Source organism: Buteo buteo, chromosome 1 (assembly GCF_964188355.1).
Source record: "Buteo buteo chromosome 1, bButBut1.hap1.1, whole genome shotgun sequence".
Lineage (NCBI taxonomy): Eukaryota > Metazoa > Chordata > Aves > Accipitriformes > Accipitridae > Buteo > Buteo buteo.
Window position 1 is genome coordinate 13,874,620 of NC_134171.1, and position 22,922 is coordinate 13,897,541.

The window sequence follows — 22,922 nt, forward strand, 5'->3', positions numbered from 1 at the left end:
GCCGAACCGAGCCGAGCCGTGCCATGCCGAGCCGTGCCGTGCCGCAGAGCCCCGCTCGCCGGCGCGGGGGGGACGGGGGCCGCCTTCGCGCGGGAGTTTCGGCACGGAAGGTCGGGGAGGCACGGACCCCTCCTCCCCGGCACGGTGATGCTATCGGAAGAGCCCGGCTGGCCCCTAAACTATCTCACTTGCCTGAGCTTAGTGGGGGCGGGGGAGCGACCCCCGAAATCGTTTCCCTTTGTAAGTGATGGCGATGAGTTTCCCTCCCTGCCGGTAAAACGCTGCCCGTGCCGGGGGGGGCTGGAGGGCGACCCGGAGCCCCCTCGGCGCCTCCCCGCCGCCCCCCGGAACAAAGCAGCCCCCGCTGCACTTCTGGGCTCGCCGGGAAAAAACTCCCGGGAGCCTGTCCCAGGCCCAGCCCCCGGCTCTGCCCCGGCCCCGGCTCTGCCCCTGGCTCCCCCCGGGCTCCCCATGCGCCTTCATTGTCTCCCCGGCAGGGAGCGCGTACGGCGGGAGGATCAGCCGGAACCTTTGCCCGGGGGTTCTCCACCTCTGGGGCTGCAGCCTGCACTCGTATTCGAGACTTAAGGAAAAAAAGTGAGGCCGGTGGGGCTGGCTAGCCCCTGCCAGCTGCGCTTCTCCATCCTACCCCTGTGTGTGGCACGCAGGCTGGAGGCAGACCCGGGGGGGCTGGCTCTCCTGGGAAGCCGGGCTGTCATTGATTTCCTCTTAGAAATGCGGCCTCGCAGTCACGTCCCTGCATAGATGCACCCTGTGCCTTAGCACCCAGCCTGGAGGCTGTATGGCCTGTCCATGCTCCGCTCTTTCCACAGGCTAAGCTGAGAGTTTCCACTCTTCTCTCCCTCTCTTCAATTTGAGCATGAATGGGGCACAGGTCCTCTCCGGGCAGGGGGCTGAGCGCAGGTGCCACATAGCCTCCTGTGCAGCCCCACTGCAGTGGGACACTGGAGCGAGCAGGCAGGGCTTGGTGGGACACTGAGGCTGCGATGGTGCCGCTTCACTGCAATGACCTCGGGGTTGCCTTCCGAGGCTGCCAGCTGCAGTGCAGTCTTCCCTTTCCCAGCTCACCTGAACCCCTACGTCTTTTCCATCAGGACCCCGGGGCAGCGGGAGGGTACGGCACACCCTGAACAGCCCCCATCTTCTGGGACATCCCTGGTACCTCCTCTCCATCTTCCCTGCTTCCCAGTTCAGCCTGGGACTTCGGGGAGTGAACACATTTCATGCTACCTCCCCGGATCTCCCCGTGCTTCCAAAGTTGTCCGGCTCTGGGTTGGACTTGGGGGGCTGAGGAGGAGGTTGGGGGCAAAGTATTTGGTCACTGGCTTAGGAAGGTGCACTGTAAGCAGCAGCCATGCGCTTGACCGCTGCGCAGCAGTGGCCAGAGCTTTTTGCAAGCTCCAAATGGTGATTTCGGGGCAGATGTGTCAGGGATGTGGCCTGGGTGAGAAATGCCTTGTATTTGTGTGTGTGTTGCAGGGGTGTGTGCGCTAAGAGCCCCTGGCTGCTCGTTCGGGGGGGGATTAACTTGGGCACAGCATTGCAGTGCCTTTTACCCTTCCTGCAGTTGTTCACGGAGCCTTGATCAAGCGCTGTGGGTGGAGGGCGGCACTCTGTGAGTCAAAAAAGACGGAAAGGTTTCAATTAGCCACTTTTCCTCTCCAGCAGCTCCTGGCATAGCACCTACCTGGCCTGGCCGGGCTGTGCTGTGCTGTGCCAGCCCCCAGGCCCTCCCTGGGGACTAGGCAGAGCAGGGAGCGCCACTGGGACAGTGACAAGGAGGGTGGAGCAGGTCAGTGCTGTTGGGGTCAGAGCCATCGGTGGGACAGAGCTGGCAGTGCCATCGGGGTCAGTGCCGTGGGGACAGAGCAGGGCAGTGCTGTGGGGACAGAGCTGGGCAGGGCCATGGGGACAGAGCTGGGCAGAGCCGTGGGGACAGGGCAGGGCAGTGCTGTGGGGACAGAGCAGGGCAGTGCTGTGGGGACAGAGCAGGGCAGAGCCGTGGGGACAGAGCAGGGCAGAGCCGTGGGGACAGGGCAGGGCAGTGCCGTGGGGACAGGGCAGGGCAGAGCCGTGGGGACAGAGCAGGGCAGAGCCGTGGGGACAGGGCAGGGCAGTGCCGTGGGGACAGGGCAGGGCAGAGCCGTGGGGACAGAGCAGGGCAGAGCCGTGGGGACAGGGCAGGGCAGTGCCGTGGGGACAGGGCAGGGCAGAGCCGTGGGGACAGGGCAGGGCAGAGCCGTGGGGACAGAGCAGGGCAGTGCCATACGAACAGAGCAGGCAGAACCGGGAGGTCAGAGCAGGGCAGCGCCATCGGGGGCAGTGCTGTGGGGACAGAGCAGGCAGTGCCATTGCCATGCGCTGCGCCGTAAGACCCCCGCCCAGGGGTTACCCCCCCACCCCCGCGCCGGTCCCCGCCCTGCGGGAGCCCACGCGTGGGAGCCCGCCGGTGCCCTCAGCGTGCGAGCGGGGCGGTGGCGGAGCCGGGAGGGCGGCGTTTCCCAGCGCCGGTGCGGGCGGGAGGGAGGCTCCGGCTGGATTGATGGGCTGGGAAGGGGGGCCGAGGGGGTAGGGGTGGGGGACAGGAGGAAAGGAAACGCTTCCTGGGTTGAGCTGAGCGAATCCCGCTCCGACCTGCAGCCGGGAGGGCGCTGCTGCCGCCGGGAGAGGCAGCGCTCGCCGACCCCCCCGGGAGCCGCGTCCCTGTTTTATTGCAGCCGGAAAAAAAAAAAGGTGCCGGGTTCGCCGGGCTCCCCTTCCTCCGGGCGAGGAAACTTTGCCTCCATTACGCAGCTCTGCCGGGTCGCCCCCGCCCCGCCCCATCACCCCACCGGGCTCTGAATTATTATTATTCCTCTTACTACCGCCGATATTTTTCCGCCGGGCTCGGGGTGTGTGGCGTGCGCCCGGCGCTAGCGAGAGCCGACATGTCTTACCAGGGCAAGAAGAGCATCCCCCACATAACGGTAAGCGGATCCCCTCGCTCCTTTGTTAGCGGGGCGGGGGAGGGCGGCAGGCGGCCGCGCAGTGCCCCGCGGATGGCGGCGGGGAGCCCGCCGGGCTGCGGGGCCGCGGCCGAGCTTCCCCGGGGCTGGGCGGGGGCGGGCGCCGGTGCGCTGCCCTCCTCCTGCCGGCGCTGCGGGCTGGCAGTGATATTCTTTCATTTTAAATCCGTATTCGATTTTCTTTTTTTTTTTTTTTTTTTTTTCCCTTTCCTCGCCGGGGGCTCGGCGCTGCGTGCTCTCTCACCAGCCTGAGGCCGGCGGCGGTGGGTCGGGGCGGGGAAGGGAAGGGCCGGTGGAGGCGGGGGGGGGGGGGGGGGAGGCTTGGCCCCGGCTCTGGCGGGGCCGGGGGGGCCGGGGTCGGCGGTGCCGCCCTCCCGAGGAGCAGGGCCCGGGGAGGCTCGGCCGCCGGGCGAGGCAGAACAAAAGAGGGAGGGGACGAGCCGCAGCACAACGTGCCCCCGCCGCCCCCCCCCCCCCCCCAGGCAGCGGGCAGGGGCAGCGCAGCCCTCCGGCGGGGGCAGGGGGCGGTGGGGCAGGGTGGGCTGGGGGTGCGGAGAGGTGGGCAAACGGGGTGGGGTGGGCTGGGGGGGGGGAAGCGTGGAAAATCAAAGAGCGCCATGATGCCGGCACCGACACCTCTGCGTGCTATTAATACATCAGACGGGGTGGGGATCAGAAGTCAAAGAGTTAATCGTAACCATCCTCTTCCTAGCTGTGCCTGTCTCCCGCTAGATGCTTTTATCCCCCAGCAGGACGACAATAGAGCATGCTTTCCGTCCCAGAAAGAAAGGATCTGGGTCCTTTGATTCCGCATATTGTTTCCCATAGATACACCGGATCGACGGGGGCTGGGGATAAAGAATAGGCAGAGCTGGTGGGGAGAGGGTTTCAGGGAGCCTCTCCCCCAGAGGTTGGTCACGCAGAGATTTTCCCCAGCACCCGTGTGGGTCTCCAGGCGAGCGCCTGCTTTCCTCTTGGGGGGCTGGGTCAGTGGGTGAGGGGGTCACTGCTGCTGGGGCACCCGGGGCAGAGGCGAGCGGGGGGGAGCTCCAAGAGGCTTGGGTTTGTGGAGCTTTCCCAGGAAAGCTGGCACCATCGGGGCGCAGGGCAAGTTTCGGTGGCTGAAGAGAGGGCTGGCTGGTGGGTGTGGCACCTTCCTGAGCAAACCTGATGGTTAAAGGCGTTATCTGAGCCAGTGTTACAAGGCTTGTAAGCACCTCGAGGTTTTCTCAATATTAAAAAGAAAAAAAATAAATCCTTTAGCCAAAATATTTGGTCGGGAGGGGAACGGCCTCCTTCTAAAAGCAGAGTTTTATGATACCGAAGTGCTGCATTTTTACAGGTTTCCCCTATCAACAGGCAGCAATGCCTGGTGGCCAAGGCTGAGCCTGGGTGTTGCAGCGGCTCTTTGGGTGCTGGCTCCTCTCGCCTCGGTCCTCAGCGCGTCGTGTCACTTGGGGTCAGTCAGGGCACCTCTGGGCTGGGGGAGGCCCTGGCTGCCCTCTGGGTGAATGGCGGGCGCTTTGTGCGCGGCTTGACCTTCATTTGCAGCTGGAGTGTAGCAGGTTCCTCCTACCCATAGCTGGTTGCTTGCTCTCCAGTTTGGAGTAAAAGAAGAAACTGGAAGAACTGCAAGTGCTTGCCTTGGAATCAACAGTTAGTTTTAATTTCTTCACTTCTCACAAATTTCCTTCTCTGTGCTGGTGAGAGGATTGCTGGGAAGAAGAAAGCCCAAACCTCAGCCTGGTCTCTTTGAAATGGGATGTGTTGAAGCTGCTATGAATGAATATTCATTAACACTAGTGAGTTTTGTGACCAAATCAAAGGCATAAATTAACATTAGTCAAGTTGGCAGGCATCAGACTTGGACTGCCTTTTTCTATTTTAATGTTTTACACTTCTGGCCTTTCTTCTCCTCCAGCAAAAGCAAATCAGACACTCTGTGTTGTACCTTGAACGTGCTGCCCATCCCACAAGAGCCCACCGGATTTGTCTGTGTGTATCTTCTGAAAGCCCCATGCCAGTATGGTAAATTAGATATTTCATCCTGGCGCTAAGGAAATACATTGGAACTTCAAGCCTTCTGGGCTCTGAGGAAATGTGATAGCTCTGTAAAATTATGCAACATCAGCCATGATGAAATCATAAAAAAATGTCATTTGTTACTGTGCTTAACATTTCCCCCCCCACACACTCCTGCTTTTTGGAGCTACACCAGCTCCTGGATTCACTGGAATAGTGAGAAACTAATTTTTGACAGTGTGCTGTGTGCTGATACTTTGCTGTGGATTTTCCTGTACCAAGCCTGTTCCTTGCATGGGGCCAGGAGCCGTCCTGAGAGCACAAGAACAGGAACAATCCTGCCACACCGTCCAGCCACAGGCACTACCTGCCATCAGTGCCTGGCCAAAATGTCCCTCCGGGACCTTGCTGTGGGTCAGGTCTGCGCATCAGGAATTTTGTGAAGGAAGAGGCAGAGGCTGGTTTCAGCTCTGATCAGCGTGGGAGCAGGTAGCCCTCTTGGGAAGACAACCCTGTGGCGTCCTTTCTGGGTTATTCCCCTTGGTGCACGTGGGCATAACTGCCTCCTCGTGCTTTGTCTGGCTGTGCCTCGCCTCCTGACTCCTTCAGACTATTAGCAGTGCCTGACTGATACCCCGTTCACCCCTTTCGCCCGAAGCAGCTTTATTCCTGCCTTCCCTTCTCCCCCTTCTCCTGGAAGTATCTAGGACAGCAGAGACACTGTGTTGCAGACAGGCCCCCTTTAGCACTGAGCATCTCTCTGCTCTCATTTACCAAGTCTGCACCTGCTTTTTTTCATTTCATTTCATTTCACCTGCCTTTTGGTTTTTTCATTTCAGCCCCCGAAAATTCATGCTTCTTGCAATTTATCCTCTTTGTGACTCTCCTGCTGCCCTTGATGCATCCCACGCAGCATTCAGGCTTGCTGTTGTTAGCTGAGCACCACCAGCACTGCTCCAGTGTAAGGTGCCATTTAGTTGTGTCAGACTGGAGAAACTGGGCCCCTTTCACTGTAACTACTGTGGGCAGGACCTCTGTATTCAAAGCACCAGACCAGTCTCTGGGTGATGTAAAATAGAGATGCACTGAACCAGTAAGTGTAAGCACCTTGGTCACGTCCTCTGCACTGTGTTGAGGTCCTTGGGGGGTCTCACTCCCCTGGTTCAGGAGTATTAGCTGGGGATGGAGCAGGGTGTGCATAATGTAAGGGTGGCCAAGAATGCATCTGCAGGAGCATATTTCTCAGGCTGTGTAGTACAGTCAGCCACCACATCCATTGCTGAGGTGTTTTTCTGCATGAGGTGGCAATCTTTTGTGCTTCAGTTGTGCAGGCATGCTCTCATGCAGACCAGATTTTCCAGGATACATCCCCTCGCCCATTGCTTTTAACGTCGCTATTATACTCCTCTTGTGCAGCATATTACAGGGAATCAATGGGGATGATGGCACTGAAAGATCTGTTACAAATTATTTTGACTTGTGTGTTTTGGTAGTGCTCGGCACTTTTCAAGCAAGGCCTCAGCCCAGATGAACTCAAAATTACAGTATATACAGAGCACTATTTATAAAAAAAAGCACGTGGCATGTAAAATGTTTGTTAGAGGACTTGTTTGTTGCAGTAGCGATTGCAACCATTAAAACATAATCAGCGTGAGCTCAATGAAGAGGAGGTGTGAAGACAACTACTGAGCAAAGGGAGAATAGCTAGTCACCAAAGAAATGCAAGGAGGGACATGGTAGAGGCAAATGGTGCACAAATCTCTTAGAAAAGAGTATAATACTCCTGGGAATAGTTCAAGGGTTGGCATATGAATGGGGGAAGGAGCTGCTGGTCCTGAGCTGGCAGAATATAAGGCATGGAGAGGCAGAGAGCTCAAAAATGTGGTGTTACAGAGGGAGGATCTCATCACTGAGCTTAGCAAGTAAACAGAAGAACTGGCACAAGATGAGAAGAAGAAGCAGTTGCAGAAAAATGAAGAGAGGCTGGAGAAATTCGGAAGAGTGGGCACAGAGAATAATTTTAGTTGTAGCCTTTTGAGTTGATTGACGTGGAGAGAGCTGAGAAATAAGTAGGCTTCAGTTGAACATGGCAGAATACTTTTGAGAGAGAAAAAATGCATTCATCTGGACTGGTGCTGGGTGAGACTTTGGTCTCAAGCTAACTATTGAGGGTCAAGACAGGAACTTTCTGTTTGGCTTGAGCAAAGTGCTGGGGTAACGTGAGGTGTTCTGGTGTGAGATGACAGCAGTGCGAGAGCTGCCAGCCACCAGCTAACTCACTTTGGACACCAGGCAGGACATGTCCTACAGAAGCAAGGCATGGTGAGTATCTGGAATGGGGAACCAAAGTCCTCATCTAGGTTGGATCTATTCCATATCTCCCCTGGCCATGCTTTTTTTCTACCCACCTTTGCTTAACAATATGAAGCTACACAAAGGTTGGTGTGTGATGTGCCAAAAGTGTTTGAAAAGCCTACTGAGTGCTGGGCATGGGAACAATGTCTCACATTTTTATTCTGCTTTTGGCACGAGATTTGGACTGATGTAGACAGCACTTTTTGTCATGCTTTAAAACACCAAGGCCTGGGACTTCTGAATCTCCTCTTACTCTTGAATATTTGCTTAATACTCAAAGTTACATTTTTCCATCTGTGGCTGTTGAATAGACTTGGCCCCTCTCAGTTTACCTGTCTGCTGATGAACATTTGTGAATTCACATTCCATATTGCACTGGACTTGGACTTGACAGCTCTGGAGATGCTTCAGCTGCTTCAGTAGAAGTTGTTGGACTTCCAAACACCATTTCTATGATTCTGTGTTAAGTCTTTTCCTTTCCTTTTTCTACAGGAGAAAAAGTGGCCATAGTGTTTAAGCTACTTCCATCTCATGTCTTAAATTACATTCAGAGTAGGTCCTTCTGGGGACGTTGCTGTGGAGATTGAAACCTTTGGCAGAGGGACAGAAGGAAGGGTTTGGGGCAGTGATTCCTTTAACTGCCACAGCAAGTTTGTCACTCAGTGCCCACATCAGGGTTTTCAGCATCATAGCTGCCGCCACCACGGGGAGCTGAGCTGCGTTTTGCTGGAAGCCAGGGAGGTTTGGGAAGGGGAAAGTGGCTGTCTGGGAAGACAACTGATGTGGTGAGGTGGTTGTTCAGCAAGTCTGAATCTCCTTCTTACAAGTGCCAAGAGCGACCACTGCCAATGAACCACTTTCCTGACAAGAGGTCAGGGTCTGTTTTCTGCTTTGCTGCCATTTCTTTCATGAGCAAGTTTATATATGGCGGTAAAAGGGGAAAGCTTCATTTTCCTTTGTGGGATCCAGGAAAGCCCATTGGCTTGTGAAGCTCTGGAGCACTGTGAGAGTTAGGTGGAATGAATTTCTTGCTGCTTTTGTAGGTATGAGAAAGGTGGAACAGAGATGAGCAGTTTGCAGGTTTCTAATCTTGCTACATGTAAAGATGATGGCATCGTCCCTTGGGACAGAGATACTTTGGGATTACTTTTGCTTGATGCACTTGTCACAAGACAAAGTTTTGACCTGTAATGTATGTCCTGATGAGGATTAAGGCCTCAGCTCTTGCTTAGGTGAATAATAAATGTCCCCACTGATTTCAGTAAAATCTACACTCTATGTAAAAGCTCTCTAAAGCTGATCACCCTTGCCCACCTTGCATGTGGCTGGCTAAAGGAGTATGCAGTGCTCACAGCTAAGAGACTGTGGAAAGGTTGCTCATGGACTGGTGCAGGTACCATGGGAGTGGAGCAGCAAGTGTTGCAAATTGCGATGACTGGCAGGGGAAGTAGGTAAATTAGGCAACATGACAGCAAAAAGTGTCTAAGTGCAAACGATGCACATCTATATCCACTGCATTTAGTCAATCATGATTTACTATTGCTAACATCATATTAAAGGGCATTTTCTACTGTTCTGCTTCCCTTGAGTCCACCTCCTGGGTCTAGAGAAGGGATTCCTTACAGTCTTAGCTGGATTTTGACTGTGAGTGGTGCCAAGGCTGATGTGTCCCAGTAACCTGATGCAGGTTTCTGACTGGAACTTCGATAAAACTTATCTTCAGTTCAGTGGCACACAGCAGCCAGCTGTGTGTAAATTGCTGTTACTTTTTCCTGAGTTTAACCTTTCCTGTGAATGGCTTGCTGAGATTTCAAGGTCGGCTCTAATTGACATAACCTGTGTGTAACCCAAGAGATGGCTGTAACAACAGTGCATGCTTAGGTGAAACCCCTGCTGATGCCAATGAATATTGTCATCAATAAGATGTTTGTTGTGCTTCCCTTCTAACAGCAAAGCAAAGATGACATTTACAGTGAAGAAGTCCCCGTGGAGTTAGTAGCTGTAGGAGTACCCCTTTTAGACTGTGTGATTAAGGACTGAAATTGCTAGCTGAATAGAAAGTCAGGTCTCCAAAGGGGAAACAAAAGAACATCAGATCTTTTAAATGAATAAAGATGAATGAATATATTGGCTACAGACCAAGATACAGCGTTACTACAATCAACGTAATCCTTCCTAAATGAATTGCCATACACTGGGGTGCATTTGTTAAGAAAAGGACCTTAAAAGCAGGATTCTCCATTAGTGGCCTATCGGAAATGATGCCTCAAGGATACAATGTTTTACAGGCAATTCCCTGACTTGATTCAGGGATCACCCTAGCTAAAAATTACTTCCTATGGAGGGTAACCTAGACGTGAAATTCAAAAGGAAGGATAGTGCTGATTAAAAGCAGATCTTCTATAAGCAGACAGTACTTCATGAAATCCCATTTACAGCTCTTTGATCCTTATGAAAGGATTTTAAGCAAGCATTCCTCTTGGGAAGGATATCTTTCTTCCTTTGCCATTAAGTTTAAAAATGTTCCTTATTTGTAAGTACTTAGCTAAAAGCAAGGTAATTTAACGGTATAGTATCACAACTGGGTCTGAATCTGACCAGCTCTGACAGTAGACAACCAAGTATATCCACAAAAAAAAAAGCATTAAATCTCTTGTATATTATGGAAAATAACTCTGCAAGAAAGAAAGCACAGAAGCACAGAGGAGCTCCAAGTGTATCCCTCCATTGTCTGCCAGTGGGACTTTTGCCTTTGAGAAACCACTCCCTTGCAAATAGTCTCCTTGTGGAGATTTGGATAATCAAGAAAAACACAAACTTCAGCCTGTGACTTTTGAACCTGCCTTCTAAATTGGGGATGTGTCTTTTCCAACTCTCAGTGGCCTTTTTAAAGCCTTAGCAATAAAGGATTTTGCCTCTCAGATTCTAAAAAAGTGAAGATTAATGTCTTGGCTGCAAGCGTGGTAACGTAGCCTAATGCCTTCTTATGTCTGTTGCCTTTAATCTGATGCCTTTTAAACCACATGCATTTATAGGCAGAGAACTGGAAATACAGGTGGATTTGAAATTTAAACTGTTTTCAATTGGTTCTTTAGTCATCTTCAGGGCCATTGACTAATCTGGATTTTAGAGAATACAGCCATTGTTGCTCTGGAGATCTAAGGACAATGGTATATTCTAGTAAGTTGTTAGAATTATGCAAAGCATGAAATCACTGCTGAGTGTTTCCTCCTCCTTCAGGCCTGGAAAGTCTGGGGCTAAGAGTGTTGCAAAGACTTTTTCAGCTGGCAATGGCTGCAATGCAGCAATCCTAAAAGTCCAAATGCAAGAATGTAGTAGCGCTTAGACCCATGTACTGGGTATGTTATATGACGTTCATTGTAGTTAAATTGCAAAGCAAACTAAATAGTTAAAAAAGACATGTGTTTTTTTGATTTAGAGATGAAGATGTAACAGGTAGGCATTGTATTTGTGGAAGAAAAGCAAGAATGTAACAGCTTATATCAGAACTGCTGTCTGGACAGATGCTGCTATTTGATGAAAGCACTGCTCTTGAAGTCTCTTTGAATCTTTTTGTATGGTTAAAATACATAATGGCAGATTCATTCTTTTTCTTTTTTTATACTTCATCTTGTATGACAGAGATGTGGTTTTCTCTGAAAGGTGCCTGCAGGTGCAGTACCATGGGTATTGATACTGAACATGCTTGTACCGCATTGTATTTTGACATGCTGCACCAATTTGAGATAATATTTATTTAGTAAATCTTATGTCAGAAGATGGCAGTTTCTGTTACTATGTTTTTCAGTAGATCCAGAAGCAGACTGAGAACGGCATGTGTAAAAAATGTATTTGCATTTTGTTGTGTGTAATATTTTTAAATATCTCTAGCTCCGAGTGGAGTAGGCGAATGAAAAAAAGGCTAATTTTAAATTTCTTTGCAATTGTTCCTGCTCTAACATTTGAGCCTAATATTTGGACAATATTTGCAAATAACCCAGAGTTGAGTGATTTACTGACCAAAGGGATTTGACTTAACTTGTAGTTCTGCAGAGCCTACTGCAGATTTCGGGACCGCAGCAGGGCTCAGGCTCATCATCTGGCAGGTTGATGCAGATGCTGCTTGTCTCTGCTGGCCTTGTACCATTGGGAGCGTAGGAAAATATGGACACGCTTCACAAGAGCAGAGCCAAGCTGATTTAAAAAACTCAGCAAAACAAGCAATTTGTACAAATTCTGCCAGTCGCCGGCTTACAGATGTTGTGTGTTGCTCTTACCGTAATGCAAACAATAGTTGTAAGGGAGCGAAAGCCAACGCCTCATGTCTGAGCAGCCGGCCCCTCCTCCTGCAGCAAACGATGCTGAGTTTGTGGCATCTCTGTCTGCTGCCACGAAAATTGCTGTCATGTCACAGACTAAGCTCCGTGGCTTTGCTGCCAGATTAAGCCGGAGAAGCTGGACCGCAATTAGCAAAAAAATCACCAGGAAAGCGGTGCGCAGGGTTTGAAGGTGAAGAGCTGTGAATAACACGCATCATCCTCAGCAGCGAGCGCTTGTAAAATGGAGCTGCAGGGAGACAGGAGAGAAGCATCCTCGCTGTGCTGCTGCTGTGTCATAGCCAGGCACAAAACCCGGCAGCCAAGAGCGTTGCATCGATGCGGTCGCATCATTGCAGCAGCGACGGCTGCAGGAGAAACACCTCGGCTCCCGCACCCGGCAGGGAATGCTGAGCAATGGCGTGGATTTACAGTGGTGGATTTACAGTGATGCTTTCCGCACCTCGCATGTCAATGAAAGCAGCGGGTTTTTTTCCCCTTCAGTCTTGGCACCTAATGAATTGCTTAGTTTATATGTTCGATGAAATGCCCCCTCTCTGTTTCGCCGTGTTCCCGCTGTCTATCCTTGGCAAGCTGGGAGGAGGAGAGGGTCCCGGCAGCTTCCCTTGGTTTGCACCGGGAAGAGCTGAGCTGGCATCTTCTTGTGCCAGGCAGCGCACTGAAAACTTGGTATGGAGCCCTTAGGGCTCGGCAGGCAGGGCACCAGTGCCTGAGACATCTGTTAGCTGAACAGAAAGGTGGCAGCCACCCTATAAAGGCTGACATTATTGTCACCTCCTGAGCTGAGAAATGGTTGTTTGCATTGTCACAGCACCCGAAGGTCACCCAGTGGCTGAGGGTCCATCTGAGAGCTGGGCAAACAGAGTGTCCTGCCTGCAGGGGTTTGCAGCTGGCAAGGGGAAATCCAGGCAGCGTGATTAATTCATGAGCTTCAGGTCCCTTGTCCCTCCACCCCCCCCTGCTTTCCCCAGGGTGCTACAGAGTGTGGCTGTCCTCCAGCCTGGAACGTTGTCCACGTAGAAGAGGGCTTCGGTCCCTAGTTTTTCTGGACATTTGTCACTTGGTAAGAAAACCGCAAGCAGCCTGCCTGGTAAATAAGAAATGGCCCCTGACCATGCCCAGCCGGGCTACGTGCCCGAGGAGGCTAACCTACTTCACAGACCGTGTGTGTGCCCTGATTTCTGGCCAGGGTTTCACTGCAGCAAGTACCAGTGACCTAAAGCAGTGCAGGAGTGCCCAGGCGTGGGTGGCCGTGGCAGGGTGGCAGGGTGGCAGCGTCCCTTCGCCTCCAGGCCAGCGCTGTGCCTGTCCCTGAAGCCTGTGCTTAGGCTGTGGCAGGGAATGAATACTCACAGGCTGACCAAGGGTTTGTAGGAAAGTTTATTTCATGAAGAACATAGCAGGTCGCTTGTCAGCATTAACCCATGCCTCCCTGCTGTTTGTGTAATTTTTCCAGCACGTTCGTGGAAATGCATCTATACAGTTAGGTGCCCACAGGCGTTTGGTGCCGCTGCTTTGGCTGAGGACAAGCCACCCCTGGTCGGAGCAGGGTGTATGTAGGAGGTCGTGCCTGTTTGCTTGGGCACAGGGTGCTGCTGGGGTGCCCACGCAGCACTGAACCCCCCCCGGGGTCCTTGTGCCCATCAGCACCATCGGTGTAAAGGTACCCCGCTTTGCTCGTGCTCCTGCCTTGCAGCAATCTGTAGCGTGTCCTGCAGACATGCTGACAGCTCGACCTGGTTGGGAAGAGTTCCAGCAAAACCCTTTTTCTTCTGAATTTGCCGATTTGCTGGAATGGAAATGCGTGTCAGAGATGTTTCCGCATCTATCGGGTCCTGATGAAAGCTGAGCAAGGCTCCACGGCACCTGGCGTGGCAGACTACCTGGGGAGCAGCGGGGAGCATCAAGATTTGTGTTTTCTTTGTCAGCCTCATCTCCCGTGGCTTCCTATTCCCGGCTGGGGGCAACCTTAGCTGCAGGCCAGCTCAGGTGCAGCACCTGCTCCCTTTTGCAACAATTTCGAACAGTTTGTATTTTCTTCTGAGCAGGAAGGTGTCAGGAATGAAAATGTTGGAAGTCTCCATAAAGTGCAGTTTTCTTTCTTCACCGGAATTTCTTAAACCCTCCAAAGTTCTGATGAAGGCGAGACTTTGTAGCTAAACATTCAGTAATCCTTTATAAACTGTAAGTGAGGCTTAATTTAATGGATGACTCACATAATTGAGTGCTTCCTTGAAACTGCATTTGTATCTCTTTTTAGTTTCAGATTATACTAATACCTAGTTTTGCCACTTATATACGTATATTTATATATAAAACTGTATGAAGTCCTTACATCTACAGTTATTTTTCTGGGGTTGTAGTTCTGCTTTATTTTAGTCTGTCTTATTTTCCCAGCTGGTTACATTTGTTTCTATTTATTATGCATCTTCTCCTGTTTTAAAAGAAATAAAATGTAGAACATCTTGATGAGCGTGCAGATTTTTTGACTCATTAGCAGTGACAGATGCAGTGCTCTGGTAACGTTCCCTCCCCTTATCAATAAGCTCTTGCCTCTTGTAATTGGACTGTATGAATGTTTAGGAAGGCAACTGAATGAGCTTAAAAAGAGCTCACAAGATGGTGGTCTCTGCAGGTCAGCAGGCAGTATAATAAATCGTCATGGTGAGGAGATGCAACTGCCGGCACATGGCAAAATAACTTATTACCATGCAGGCTGCTGATTCACAAGTCCTGCAATTGCAAGTGACAGTAGAGAGGCTGGGGAGAAAACAAGGAGCCTGCTCGGGCAAATTCCAGACTGAGGACTTGCATTCGTCTCCGACCTTTAATGAGAGGGTACCGACATCTGAGGCAGGTCCCAGGGACATATTTCGTTGTAGTTCTGTGCCTTGGTCCCCCCGCCCAGGTCATCTCGCTGCTGCAGCACATGGAGAAAAGCCTCAACTCTTCTATGTACATACTCTTTGTCACAGACTGTATTTAATATGTCTTTTCCCCCCTTCTTTCTCCCCTTAAAATGTCTGTTTCTCCCTTTTGCTTTTCTAGAATGATATAGAGGGCTATAGATTCTTCGAACCAGCAAAATACAAGCTGAAAAGTAAATATGCTACATAAAACTGAGAAGTTACGTTGAAAAAAGCTTGTTGTAACACCCTTAACTCTGACTCAGTGCTTTTTAATCGATAAATTTTTAGAAGGTCTGTATCGTTGTCCTGGTTTTATAGATGAGGAAACATAGCAACTTGTTTAATTGTTTTCTAAACTGGGAACTTGGGACATGCATGGTTTATATGCGTGAGTCACCCTGTAATTAAACGAAGAATTGAGTCTGGAGTGAGGAGTATAGAACATGGACAAAATGGAGATTCTGAGTTATTGTTTAGTGAGCCAAGGAAATAATTTACAATAAATGGCTTTTTTATATATGAATGGGTAAAGAAGGTTCTGACTGCTTTACAGTTTTCCAGCATTCACAGTCACTTGGCAAAAGTCTTTCCAAAAGCGTTATGTCCTTGTCGTGGTTTAACCCCAGCCAGCAATGAAGCGCCACACAGCCGCTCGCTCACTCCCCTGCAGCGGGATGTGGGGAGAGAATTGGAAGGGTAAAAGTAAGAAAACTTGTGGGTTTAATAAATGGAAAAAAAAATATTGTAAGGAAAAGGAAAATAACAAAGAGAAATAAAACCCAAGAAAGGCAAGTGATGCAAATGAAAACAATTGCTCCCCACCAACTGACCGATGCCCAGCCAGTTCCCGAGCAGCGGTCCCTGGCCAACCTCCCCCTAGTTTATCTGCTGAGGATGACGTCCGATGGTCTGGAATATCCCTGTGGTCAGTCGGGGTCAGCCATCCCGGCTGTGTCCCTTCCCAACTCCTTGTGCCCCCCCAGCCTACTCACTGGCAGGAAGGTGTGAAAAGCAGAAAAGGCCTTGACTCTGTGTGAGCACAGCGATAATGAAAACATCCCTGAATTATCAACACTGTTTTCAGCACAAATCCAAAACATAGCCCCATACTAGCTAACATGAAGAAAATTAACTCTATCCCAGCCAAAACCAGCACAGTACCAAAGTTACAGACTTTCCTTGTCTCTGGGTAGGTGGTAGGGTGGCGGCGTTTCCAGTATGACTTCTTCAATGAGGGGGTTAAAATACTGGTTCTCAGGAATATGTAGTGGTAAAATTTGCTTTCTGTAAAATGTATTTTTTGAGAACAGAGTGTAACCATTTGAATAGAGAAAAATGGAAACAGATGATTGTTGTGAACAGTGCCCCAGCAGACATGGTATTTGAAGAGTTCTCCATGGGAAGAAAATGTTTGCTTTCTGGCACTTCAGAAAATACCAGGAGGCAGTAGGTCTCTCTGCTGTTTGTGTGATATTTCAGGTAAACCGAACTTTGGAGGCTGCACTCCTGTCCTCATTCAGAGTGAGTGAAGTACGGCGTGGGGAGCCTCAGTACGGAATGCCCCCAACTAATCAGCAGCCTTCGACCTGCAGGAATCACAAATCAGACACCAATCCATTCTTCACACCCACTAGAAACTAGATTTTCTGCTGTTGGTCTGTAACACAGTACGGGAGGTGCAAGGTGTGGGCCGTGTCCCGTGGCTGCCTCGGTGGGGTGGCTCAGTTGACCGTGGTGAGCTGATGTTGCTTAAAGGAGCTTTCCTGGGCACGTCCCTTCCCATTTCAAACTCTTACTCTTCCAGGGGTGCTGAGCTCAGCTTGGCCATTCCCGTGTTGGGCAGTTTATTCTGGTGGCTTCTCTTCCCTTTTTGGCCTTTGTACAGTAAAGTGGTGGTAAAGAAGGGATGTAGCAGGATTTCAGGTGTTACCATGTGCAATGAGTTCTGCTTTGAGGAAAAGGGACTCTGATGACCTTGAGGCCTTATGCCCCAAAAATCAGAAATAAACATTCAGTGAAACTGGTTTTCCTCTCCGCTGTCTATGTACCCACCTGAACCTATGGCATAGACTGTTATATAGTGTAAGTGCTTTGATATTAATGGCTTTCTATATAATACAAGCCTATTTGGTACCATCAATATGTTATTATGTTTATTTATTTCAACAAACACACTTTTCTTCCTTTTTTTTTCCCCCAGAGTGACCGACTACTCATTAAAGGTGGAAGAATTATCAATGATGACCACTCCTTCTATGCAGACATATACCTTGAAGATGGACTTATAAAGTTGGTTTTTTAAAATACTGAACATTTTTTTGCATGCTTGTTAGTACAGACTATTGTGATTTCTTGATGGTGCTGACCTGAAATCTTGCAGCCAGAATCTCAGTTAGATTGGGGCCATAGTAGAGGAGTGTTTAATTATGAAATTCTGCCATTTTATCTTTACTGAGATTAGATAAATAGAAAATTTCTTTACTGTAAGTTGAAGGTATTTGCTTTTCCAACAGTTCAATCCTAGTTTCTTCCAAAATAGTCAAGGCAAGTAGGCGCTCTCAACACGAGAAGTAATGGTAAGGACAATGGATATTTTTTGAGTCCATGTATGACAGAAGGCTCATTTTTCCCCACATGTAATCAGGGCGAATGCAGCCGTGCTCTAAAGGATTGTACGGTACAGAAATATGCCCTGTGTTACACAGTGCTAATGTGGACCTACTCCTTCTCAGTCACCCTGTTGGTTAATGCTGAAGCGTAGCATGTTCTGTTGGCCAACATTGTTATGCGTTGCTGATATATCCCTTTTGTTGCTTAGGAAAGGTATATGATCTTAAATCTTCACACAGTTAGAAGGAGAATCCTACTGATTTATCAGGATATAAAATACAGGAACTGGGAAAGTATACCTTGGGTGAAAGACATGAAATGCATGTTACTGATAGCCTGGGAAACAGTACCAGAGATGTCTATTTGTGTAGCTCCTACCTTGACTTAGTGGAGGTGGAGGCCTCTAGTTTTGCAAAGTTATGTAGTGTGTACAAGCACTCTGATATACACAAGGATCAAAGCCTTTTTCCTGACTGCTAAACATTTTCACTAGTGACCTAACGAATCTGGTCTCCAGAGGCTACAATTTAATGCACAGAAACATAATTATGGTTATCTGGTAAATAATTCATTGCCTACTTGTTTTCAGAGCTCCTTTTTGTGAGAAGCTATCATCAGATTAGAAGGCCGATTCTTTATATATCTGTGGCTACTTACATTATTCATAATTCAGGTTATTATAACAGAAAAAATTCTGAACACTTTTATCCATGGACTGTGTGGTTTTCTTTTTAATACTTCACTCTGCCTTTCCAATTGTAGTGTTACTTGCATTGCAGAAGTGACAAAAGGACCATATTTTTTTAAGTGGAGAAGGCACAAAATTTTGAAAATGTATCTTTTTTTAAATAGCAACAATCAACCAACTTGTGCTTTCTCTGATAGATATTTTAGTTGAGTTTTTCTGTGCTTTTGTTTGTTCAGATGCAAATTTCCTAGTAACGCTTAAAAGCATCAGAACTGCTTTAAGAACTAAGTGCATGAGATGCTGAGAATCTGAAACTGCTGTGAATTTTTGGCCTTGATTCCAGAAATGCAATGGTACTCAGTAGGCAGGTTAGCAATGCCAAGCTTTCAGCTGCCCTTGTTAAGTGCATAGACTCCCTCTGAAATCCATGCGTGGGTCCATACCTCCAGAAAGTATCTCAGCTGCCTGAGACAGCCAGGTTTAATAATGTGTAGACAGGCAACATCTTAATTTTTAAAATGCCTTTATCTTTGCCCAAGGAGGCAAGTTTACTATTCAAAACCCCGAGTTGTGCCTGGTTTCCTGGATTTAGATGCCCTTAGATTTTTCTTTGTAAACTGTGCAAGAAGTCCTGCTCTGAAAAAGCAGGGAATTTGTGAGGGCAGCCTGGTGTGAGGTGGGCTTGGGTCCTAACTGTGTTCAGATGATAAATTCTGCAGGCTAGGAAAGCACTATATTTTCTGATATTGGTCTCTCTTAGTTTCTCCAGCTGGAACTGCCGATTGTGTCTGGATATTTAGCATTGTTGTTAAATGTTGCTCAAGATCCTTTGGACCTTGAACCTCAGGCATCCGCGTTTCAGTTGATGCCCTAACTCTCCAGCTGCAGATCCTGCTGATAATACAGAATTCTTTTCACAGAATGGAGCAGACACCAAACCACTCAGCCCAGAATAGGCAATAGTGTCCTGGTTTTGCTAGGATATAAAAGATCTGGGTTAATTTTCTTATTCTGCAGTGGAAACTGATTGGAAAATAGAGGGTTGGGTTTCTCTTGCAGACTACTGAAATGAATAGGATCTTTTAATGCTTATGTCCCTGCAGATTGTCCAGTGGAGAGGAATGTAGATATAACCTTGAATGTGTTTGAAGATTAGCTATTGTTTGGAGGGTGGTAGATGCTTTTTCCCATCTGTCAATGCTCAAACTGGCTCCCTAGATACAAGGGAGAAGTGGTGCATGTGGATTTTTCCTAGCTGAAACTTAAGCCCTGCACACTCAAATGGCAGCTGAGAGGCAGCTCTCCGGTATCTAAATAGTAATTCAGATATTTAGTAATTTAAATTGCCGTTGGCACGTAAATAATATATTTTGCCTACATCTGTCCTGTCTCTGTTATCCACATGAGGAAACGAGCCCCGGTCCCCGTGCCAAGCGGCAGGTCACGGTCTGGTGCTTGCTGTCCTCTGCTCCGTCCCTGCCAAGGGGAAAGGTTGGGTCCCTCCGGGCTGCGGGGGACTAAGGAGCGTGCAGGGTGGGTGGCTGGGGACAGGGTCTCCAGAGCTGGGCAAGCGACGAGCCAAGTTAGAGGGAGCCTCAGATGCCTAAAAGAGATCTGGGCTTGATAACGACAGAAGTAACACCACGGAGTTCTGGAGAGATTTTCAGCTTTCTCAGGTTAAGCTTACGAAGGGTCGAAGCCTGCTGTTTCCATTGTGCTTTAATCAGTATGACAGAATTTACCAGATTGTTCAACTGAAGACGGTAGACAGCATCGACTTTTCTGTGAGTCTGAGTTTTCTAGTGCATCAGAAAACCAGCCCTATCATTTGTACAGTGTGTAGAATACAGTTATCTGCGCTACTGTGTTTTTTCACCACAAGTAACTGAACCCCATTCTTACTAACATACACCTAGCATTAACGAGTGAGCAATTCAGGAATCCTGTCACATTATCTCTTACTCCGTGTTCTAGTCAGTCAGAATAAAAATAACCTTGAATGTGGGTGAAGATCAGCCTTCTCCCAGCCTTAATCTTGATGCCAGGGCAAGAGATGAGACAGGCTCCTGACAGGTAATAGCGCAGCAGCATCCACAAAGGCCATTTGGTCCCACGTCACTTCAGCATGGATGACTTCAGCCATTGCCAAATAAGCTGTTACTCAACAGTACACTGAAAATAATGATCAGTGAGTCATCAAAAAAGTTCAGTACATAATTAGGACTCTTTCACTTCATTAGAGTATGGGTCTTCTTGAATAGGGAACTGGTAGATACTGATTGTGGAAGAAAATAAAAATGAATTGCTTTTATATTTTTGTGTAATTTTTCTTTAATATTATTTTCAGAAGGTGTGGTAGTCTTTGGAGTGCAATTCCACCTTAGATGTATTTAGAGGAGATTGGTCATAGTAAATTTTTTTTCCCCAGTTCAGTTTTTTAGCCACACAAACGCTGTACAAAGGTTTAGGATTGTTCTGATTAAAATCTTGGGATTGGATTCAACTAACAAAAATTAGTGTGACACCATTATTATACGTGGGGCTACCTAACTTTACACAAGCGTTCAATCTGCTCCTGGGTTGGAGTGCCTTGTGGTACGCCTTTGCGAGTCAGATTTTAACAGCAGAGGAGCTTCTTGCAACTTGTCTGCGCAATCGGATGTGCTGCGCTGCTGCTGGCTTTTGCAGATGTATCAATTCCCTGTTTGTCATGGTACCATTAGCACTTCTCACAGCTGTAAACAGGTTATGACATGCTCCCGGTGCCATACGTGTTGATGAATATTAGATGCCAGACATGGAGTTGTACGGCTTCAAGCCCTGATATTATCAGCTCTCCCGAGCAAACCCTTTTGGGTTTGTTCAGTGCTGAGCAGCTGAGACCCCAGCTCGGGCTGCTGGCGGGGAGTTTGCTAACCGAATGGCTGTGCTTCCCTCCAGCCAAAACCCGGAGCACCGGGGGAGCCAAGCTGCTGGAGGTGACATTTTTGCATAGCATATGAAACAAATTCTTGACCTCTTGGGGCTATTTATTAACTCTGGCAGTTTGGCCAACTTCCAATGTGAATAATTATCCCTGGTTTTTTCACTGGTTTTAATTAACGGTTATATTAATTTTCTGTTCTAGCTTGTTGCGATTGGCTGTTAATCAGTTGCTGTGTTTTGCTCCATAGGTGGGAGTTGCATTTTAATATAGGAGCAACAGATTCAGCAGCTCAGATGTCTGGGGTATTTGTTTAGCTGTGGATAAATGTTATTTTATTCCAGACAAAAGGAAATTAAGACAAGGACTGTGTGTCTGTAATAGGAGATAAACTAAGTGAACTTAAATACCTTATAGATATCTCTAAGCCCAAATATATTATGGTGTAACAACGCAGACACATGGCTTCCACGCAGACTCATACCTTTTTCTGTTTGGCACCATGCAAAATAGACAATAAAAATGTAATGTGGCTTTAAAAGTTAAAGGTTAATTTACTTATAGTTGTGTCCATGAACAATAAAAGTATTTTGATTGTAGGTATCTGGAGGTTATTTGATATCAGCATGGGGGACAGATTATTATCTTCAATAGTGAAAAAACCCCCCTCTTTTTGAAGAACTGAAGGGGAAAAGATGGCAACAGTTAATTAACATTTTTTTATACACAGTTATGCAGAATGTTTCACTAAGTTTTAGCTGTAAGAGGGGGATGAAGACTATGTGGCATGTTAGATTAGAGGTGTTTGGGTCTCAGCATATTTAGATTTCTTTTAAGGATAAATTTGCATTGCTTAGTTGCAAAGTAATTATAACTCCTTTCTGATGTGCTTTGTGCTTCTGCCATTTATTTACAATTCCAGCTTGCTGTCATATTTGATCTATGTTTTTCTGTTTTCATTTAAGAACTTAATATACAAAACCAGAGTCCCCAAGAGAGCATTAACTCCAGAGATTTGTAATTGTTTAAAGATAGGACACTTAAGTCTCACCCTGAATCATATTAAAAAAAAAATATCAGTTTTTAATGCTGGTGCGTTACGGCTTCTTTATTGGCCACTAGAGCAATGCAAAGCAACCCAAGCACATGGCCCAGCCAGGCAGGCTCGCGGATGCTTTGTTCTGCCAGTGCTGTGCAGAGCAGGTGCTTGAGCCTCGCCTTCCCTTTGGGGTCCCAGTTCTTTCTGTATCACCCCTACGTTCCTTTCCTCCATGTGCCTCAGATAGCTTCTGTCCCCTGTTCTGTCCCCTGTGCTTCTTTGTTTAAGTAAAATAATATTGGCTTTCCTTGCTGCCTAGGCAAATAGGAGAGAATCTGATTGTTCCTGGAGGAGTCAAGACCATAGAGGCTAACGGGCGCATGGTTATTCCTGGGGGAATAGATGTCAACACTTACCTACAAAAGCCCTACCAAGGAATGACTGCTGTCGATGACTTCTATCAAGGCACAAAAGCAGCACTAGCAGGGGGCACCACCATGATCAGTGAGTACTAGGAATACTAACTCTTCCCACCCCAGGCTGAAGCTCATGTACCGTAGGTGGGGATAGCTGCAGGAGGCTCCATACCAATTTTCTGAGATCCTCTGCAATGAATCTTCAAATTTCTGGGCACTCTGTTGGAGATCCATTCATCATTGTCACCCAGGACTGGCCTGAAAATGAACCTACCCTCAGAAAGAAATAGCGGCATGGGAAATTGTCTCTTGGCTTTCCCTCTGAAATACAGAACAAGCACTGAGGGATAATATACCTACTCTTGGGATTTTTGAAAAGCAATGTGGTTAGTGCTGCAAATATATGGCACAGAAAATCTGACAAAGATCTGCTGTTCCCACCTAGTGACATTTCAGGGGCTTTGGAAACAACAAGATGCTTATTTATGAACTTGGATTTGGCACTAGGAATCGAGGAAGTCCTTACCAGAGATATCCTGGAGGAAAATCTCTCTTGGTGGAAGGGAGAAGTGTTTCTAGTTGTTAAAGACCCTTCTT

General features: G+C 48.2%; 1 protein-coding gene across 1 annotated transcript in view; it reads left to right on the top strand.

Moving 5' to 3' along the window:
• Nucleotides 1–2,694: 2,694 nt before the first annotated feature.
• Nucleotides 2,695–22,922, top strand: part of CRMP1 (collapsin response mediator protein 1) — a 48,666-nt gene continuing 28,438 nt past the window's right edge. Inside the window, exons 1-3 of the mRNA XM_075040890.1 lie at nucleotides 2,695–2,987; nucleotides 16,850–16,938; nucleotides 22,229–22,413. Coding sequence (XP_074896991.1) covers nucleotides 2,949–2,987; nucleotides 16,850–16,938; nucleotides 22,229–22,413 — 313 coding nt within the window. The 5' untranslated portion in view covers nucleotides 2,695–2,948. The remainder of the gene's footprint in view (nucleotides 2,988–16,849; nucleotides 16,939–22,228; nucleotides 22,414–22,922) is intronic.